Source organism: Macaca mulatta, chromosome 14, assembly GCF_049350105.2.
Source record: "Macaca mulatta isolate MMU2019108-1 chromosome 14, T2T-MMU8v2.0, whole genome shotgun sequence".
NCBI classification, from domain to species: domain Eukaryota; kingdom Metazoa; phylum Chordata; class Mammalia; order Primates; family Cercopithecidae; genus Macaca; species Macaca mulatta.
The window spans coordinates 13,969,523-13,976,307 of NC_133419.1; the positions used below are offsets into that span (position 1 = coordinate 13,969,523).

Consider the following 6,785-nt stretch of genomic DNA (forward strand, 5'->3'; position numbering starts at 1 on the left):
GAGTATGTAACAAGTATGAAATGGAATTATAAATTTCCACGAAGATATTAAGACTATGTTAGTATTTTGAGACCACAGTTGACAGCGAGTAACTGAAACCATGGGAAGCAAAACTGAATAAGGAAAGACTACTGTGTATTAGATACTCTATTGCTACCCAAAACAGATGATGGGTAAGCCTAGTCACAATATGCAATTGCCTCACACTTTATAATGCTCTGTGGATCAGGACTTAGGCTTTAAAAAATATAAATAACTATTAAGAATTATAAAACTTTATTTAAGAATAAAGTTTATTTATTACAAGTTTAAAATCTGGGAAAGGAAGGCTTTTCTCCCTACCCCAACAATTCATAAATATGGACAACAGAGCAAGTTTTTCGTTTAAAAATATCACATTTGAAATGATAAAAGACAATATCCAGTGACTAGTTCAACTTCTAAAAGGCAATGAAATCCTTAAGCGGCCAGAGCACCAGGTGAATGAATAGGGTGGCCTCATCATCCAGAATGTATAGCTTTGTTCTTACACTTAGGAAGGGATACAATTAAGTAGCTCAACAAGGGAACACTGTTCCTGTAAGGAAGGAAAAGAAACAGTTACGTTGTTGTACTGATGGGAAACTACTATCTAACTAAGGAACCACTGAGGCTCAACCAAATGGGAACCTGGGAAAAAGGCATCAATTTTAAACCCCAGGAACCATTATAATATTCTAATGATTCAAGTATCACAAATACGATATATACACATGTATACACACATACATGTTATGTGTATATATAGCTATTAGTTAACAAATGCTTAGTAAATGATTATAAATTTTACATGAGGACACCATATCAAGTTTAGAATTATGAGGGTCGGCTGATACGTGGAATAAGGGCCTGTCCTAGCATAATAAAGTCTAAAGATTATACCCTATTTGAATATTGTTATGGCTCATTTGAGTTTTCTCTTGCTGACATTTAGTTCTTTTAGAACAAAAAGCTGGAATTAGATTTAACATAGATATCAATTACTATCTTTATGGGAATCTATGATCCCATTGCACACTTATATTATATGCACCAAAGATGGTTTATCTCTAGCTCAAGAAAGTTAACATAACAGAACTATTGAGGTTACAATTGCAAATCTGTTTTACATAAGGAAATAATGAGAAATGCCAAGATAAAATATATCCCTAATAGACATAAAAAATGCAGTATTCCAATGATCCTGAACTAAAATCATAGGGGCAATAGTACACAAAGTGTGGCGTATGACACCACCTTACTAAACTCTGGCCTTTTTTATATATAAACGTACTGTAAGCATTTATGGTACTAATTCAAAATACTCTTACACATAGGATACTCTTGGACGGATTCCCAAGTCTTCAAGTTTGCGTGATAGTGAGCAGTGCTGTCCCACTGACCTTCTGCATTCACGACGGTTGTCATTCTCTCCCCTTCTCATCACTAAGATTATTGGAAACCTTCTGAAAAAGAGAAAAAAATAGATTTAAGCTTTGTATCTATTATGCTTTTGGAGGTGGAGAAAAAGTTGAAATGTGGAGAAAACTAAATTAAACAGATCTCTTCCAGCTGTGAGAGAATGCTAAATCAGCTAGCTTAGACAAATATGAAAATTTATTGTTTCATAGAATATGAGAAAAAATTCACAGATGGTTGAATACAACTTTTCATCATTCCAGAATGTACTATTGGGACCTGAAGCTAATTTCATAGGATGTCAAATATCAAGAACTCTTAATAAGTGGCTGAAGCAGTTCTTATCTCTAATCATCTCAACGGACACCTACAGAGAGTAATTAGAGGCATGCAGCTCCGAGTTATTGGCCTATGACAGAGGTGTAAGTAGGGTCACTAAAGTTCTCCCTCCCTTAATGAAGCCAAATAAAGGTGTTTCTATCAGCTTCTCCAACACTGAGTTTCCTACAGCAAGAGGCTGACATTTTACTCCCAAGTATCTGCCTATGCAGTAGAATGACATATGAGAGACATGGAGTGTAGAAAAGGGGGCAGAAAGGTCATATTCTCCCACCATGAATTATAGTATGACTAAGTAATTTCTCTCACAGGTACCAATGTTTTAGCTGTATTTCCAGGATTTCTCTCAAGAATACCTGTGAAGTGGGGAGGAGACCTCAAGAAGTCAAGATACTGGAATAAAAACCAAACAAGACAGAAAATGAGCAGGTTGTGTGGAGGCCTACGGTGGCAATTGTATGGACTAAGAAGGAAGCCTTGTTTAGATTGGTCTATCAGGAAATATGCAGTTGTGATGGCCACCCCCTTTCTAAGGACTCCAAAAAACTCACATATCCGTAATTTGAGACACACTTCTGGGTGAAGGTGTGATTATCTAGCCAGCATTGCTGGAAATGGACCACAATTGCACCATATAACCATGAGATAATTGTGACCCAACCTCTTTCATCCTGTCATACCCAGCAAAACACGAAGAGAAAAGCAGCAGAGGGAAATGTACTACTCAGATTATACTAAACCCTCTTCCCCAAATCCTTTGTGTGCTCTGTAAAACTCTAGGAGTCTTAAAGGAAACCTAAATTTGATATAATACTGGAGATAGGGACCTGACTTGATTTTTACTTATGAGAAGGACCAAAGATGCTGTTAATGAAGAAAAGCAAATATTTCACAGTACAGTTGAAGTCAGTGGTTTTAAGATAAATATAGCCATTAAATTCTGTGTCTCCAGAGGCCAGACTGTTCAAAATAGGTTGGAATGAACACTCTAGGGGCAGAGAGAACACACGTGCAATTGGGCCTTGTGAACAGCTCACCCAGGGATCTGATCACAAACAGAATTGCCTCAGCCTTCATCAACAGGCTCTCCTGCTTTATTCTCTCATTGAAGAAAAGTTTCTCCAATAAGGAGAGAATTGCGGTCATTAGCAAGTCTTGATTTTTATTTATATTGCAGAAACTAACAAATCAGAGACTAACTCGATTCTAGTTTTAAAACTGAGAAAATACTGATTTTGAATCTCTTGGTTCCTCCTCATATCTGCAGAAAGGTGGTATGGTTTGTACAAAAACTTAAAAGCACCTATAATAGCCATGAATGAGGCAGTATGGGTAGGTGCAGACAAGGAACACCGCAAAAAAGGAACGATTACTAACAAAAACTTTCTGATATGATCTCTTTAGTGACTGTAGAATTTAATTCTCATATAGCAACTGAGCCTCATCTACTCGTTCAGAAACTACATTGAGAGAATCAATTTTTTTAGACCTACTCACATGACCAAACAGAACACCACAGATCAAATTTGATCCAATGTCCAACCTTAGCATAATGTTCGGCAGTTTAACTGATCAAAACACCAAGAAGCCAAAGATAATGTTAGATAGCCTTGATCTCAGTAGTGCACTGCACTTACCTTTGCACATAGCATGATACTGGGATGTGTAAATTGAAGTCAAAATTCGGTGGCTCATATACAATTAAACTTTCAATGAGCATACCTACTCCATGTTCCTAAAGGTGTAAAGGATATGTTATCTTAATTATATTTCTTTCAAATGCTTTCAAATTCCATTTTTAAAATATAGATTAAAAACAAAATAATAATTTTTACTTTTATTTTTACTTTATGACATAAAGTAGGTATGAGTGCAAGGTTTACAACAGAAAAGCAGAGCTAAGTGATAAAAATCCCTGGTTTTAGCAGACATTAATAGATCCTGCCATAGTAGCAGGGGACATTGTATTCAGCAGTTGAGTCTGCATAGACAACTTTTGATCACCACATTTGTTTAAGAGTCAGGGTCTGGGTCAGGCGCGTTGGCTCACGCCTGTAATCCCAACGCTCTAGGAGGCAGAGGTGGGCAGATCACTCAGTCAAGAGATTGAGACCATCCTGGCCAACAAGGTGAAACCCCCATCTCTACTAAAAATACAAAAATTAGCTGGGCATGGTGGTACGCGCCTGTAGTCCTAGCTACTCGGGAGGCTGAGGCAGGAGAATTGCTTGAACGCGGAAGGTGGGGGTTGCAGTGAGCCGAGATTGTGCCACTGCACTCCAGCCTGGCGACAGAGCAAGGCTCCATCTCAAAAAAAAAAAAAAGAGTCAGGGTCTGATTCAGGCAGACCTAAATTATTCAGTGTGAATTTTGGCTAGATATTTGACAACTTTAGAAAAGCAGCTGAGTCAGCCTCATGCTAAATTGAGTACTTGCCAAATGCTAGACTTTTTTTTTTATACTAGAGATACAGCAGCAAACAAACGATAAAGTCATGCACTTAGACCCAAAAATAGGATCAGTTCACCTAATCTTTACTAGAAACAGATGTGACTCCAAAAAGGAAAAACCAGGCTATAATTACAAAACACAGCAACAATTTAACATGAAGGAAAAAAAAAAAAAAACCAGCTTTCTGGTGACAGGAAAGATTGGTTTATCTTATTAATACAGGAACTATATAAACTGATACACTCCATTTTCATCAAAATTTTAGGTCAACAGCAAGAGTTGGGTATTTGTGACACTGTTTCAAAACAAAATGTTTCTCTCAAACTAGATTTAACACAGAGTATTTTAAAAAACAAAAAACCACTATCACAGGCAAAAGAGATACGTTGCCAAAAAAAAAAAGGTTTTTAAAGTAGGAATGCATAGTTTTTGGGATCCCAAATCCTATTTGTCTTTCCGACAGATAGAAGCAATATCCAAAAATGTTAAAGAGAATGGTCAATATTACATGAACTATTAACTGACAATTAAAATTTGAATACTGTAGTTTTAGTCATTGGTTTGTGGACCCAAAACAGTCAAAAGATATATTATTGGTTGAAATAATAACTGCTCTTACACTCACTCTGATGCCACAAAAAGTTAGAAGATACAGGAACCCAAAGAAATCCACCTCGACCATGTTTACAGGACAGCCGATTCCTAGAGAGAGTTCGTTTTGCAGAGGTTGCAGGTCATTTAACAGTGGCGTTCGTCTAAGTTTGACCTGGAGCCAGGTTTCAGAACAGGTTATAGACACTGTTGAAAGAAAATTTGAAAAGGGAAAACATCAGATAGTATGTCTGCCCCCACACAAAGTGCTCAGGAAATGTTCAACCTTTTGAGCTGAATTCCCAACTGTAGAGTGAAAATGTTTTGTTTCTATTTGTATATTTTTCCACTGGGAGATCTTGGGCCAATTAATCTCTGTGTGTCTCAGTTTTTTTTCATCAGAATGTGGAAAAACCGTAGAAGCACTTCTTGAGAATTTCTAAGTTAAATAAGTCAAATATCCCAACATACTCACTTTGCTTTTAGGGATTGTTCAAATTTTACCAACAGGTCTCATGAATACATTTTTGAAATATATCTAGGTGTAAGTGATATCTGAAATGGAGACACAAGAAAAAGTTCTGATATTTGGTTGCACACAATGGAAAAATAGATCATGTGCTTCCACTTAAAATTTTATTTTGATCAAAATATCTGAGCCAATAAATATTAATTGGTATGTGAAAGTCAGGATTCAGAAACAAAATAATATTGCAGTTACTACAATAATTTTTTTATGATTGCCAACTATGTTAAATTTTGGTTTGGGGTCTTACTTCATTTTCAGTACATTTCTATGGAGTCAATTTTATCATTATCCCATATTTACACATGGATAAATTTAAGGTCACATAGCTTTTAAATGGCAGATCAGGATTAAAACCTATGCAAAATCTATTCAGAGCCTCAACTCTGAAAAGGAATCATAAACAATTGAATACAGCTGACTACTCTCTGTCCAAACTTCATACCCCATGGCCAGAAATGTAGACCTAGTAACCTCCTCTCCTAGGCACTGGGCAGTCTCTCCTGATTTTGCCAGTCACTGTAAGTATTTCACATTCAGCAAAGTAACAAGCTAGTCTCCAGCAGAGAAAGAACCTGGAAATATTTTGCATGTAAGAAAAATAAAAACGGCACCTTGAGATCAACTTAGAGGAAAAATTCAAGAGGAAGTACAGGGGTAAAGATAAAACTATGTGTGGCTGTAACTTTGCAATCATTAGCTATTAGCAACTGATCACCAGGTTATAAAAAACAAACTCCCGAAGTCAACAATATGTTTTTAAAAAAAAAGAAAAAAAAGGCCCTGCTGTTAGAAATCGCCACCTCCAAAAATTCCCGCTTTTTCTTACAATCTTGGAGACCATGAATCAACTCGAAAAGCATGAGGAGCTCTCCCAACACACAAAAGATCTTCATTGCTTCAGATTCCAGCCCAAGGTATCACAGGAAACAGAAAACCTAGGGAAGTGGGCCTCCACAGGTGTTTATAAACCTCTTACCTCCTCAGCTGTGGGTGATGGTTTATCATTCTGGAAAGCACTGAGAACCCCTTAGCATAGTTTTGGCTTTTCGTCCTCACAGCTGAAGTTCGGTTGGTGCAAAAGTAAGTGCAGTTTTTGCCATTGAAAGATAAATCAGAAAATCAGGAAGGAACATGTGGAAAGTGGTTCTAGGCTGCATCCCCTACCACCATGTCTTTTTTCCCAAGCATGTGGATGTGTCGGAAATTGTGTCTGACATAATATTTGATATGTGTCTATTGAACTGTTAAAAGTAGGGCTTTGCAAGATGATTTGAGAAATTCAGGTGGTGATACAGAAGAATTACTTATGAATTGATTAACAATATTGCAATATTGCATATTATATTCACTCTGGGTTCTTGTGAAAAAAGAAAAAAAAAAAAAGCTATTGCTCTAGCTCCCAACCAATGATTCAGATCCAGTAAACCTGGGCTAAGAT

The 6,785-nt window shown here is 36.8% G+C and overlaps 1 protein-coding gene across 1 annotated transcript; it reads right to left on the reverse strand.

Moving 5' to 3' along the window:
- Nucleotides 1-371: 371 nt before the first annotated feature.
- On the reverse strand, nucleotides 372-6,341 carry OOSP4A (oocyte secreted protein family member 4A). The gene is made up of 5 exons (XM_015114083.3): nucleotides 6,174-6,341; nucleotides 4,847-5,025; nucleotides 3,414-3,511; nucleotides 1,350-1,484; nucleotides 372-577 (listed from the first exon to the last, which is right to left on the reverse strand). The coding sequence occupies exons 1-5, from the start codon at nucleotides 6,238-6,240 to the stop codon at nucleotides 502-504; spliced, it is 555 nt and encodes a 184-aa protein (XP_014969569.1). The 5' UTR covers nucleotides 6,241-6,341; the 3' UTR covers nucleotides 372-501.
- Nucleotides 6,342-6,785: the final 444 nt, after the last annotated feature.

Excerpts from the sequence above, each read along its gene's own strand:
- OOSP4A (XM_015114083.3), bottom strand. The coding sequence starts at position 6,240 with ATGAAGATCTTTTGTGTGTTGGGAGAGCTCCTCATGCTTTTCGAGTTG. Across the intron at positions 1,485-3,413 it reads GTATCATGCTATGTGCAAAG|AAGGTTTCCAATAATCTTAG; the intron begins GTAAGTGCAGTG and ends TCTCTTTTTCAG. Across the intron at positions 578-1,349 it reads CGTCCAAGAGTATCCTATGT|GAACAGTGTTCCCTTGTTGA; the intron begins GTAAGAGTATTT and ends CCTTCCTTACAG.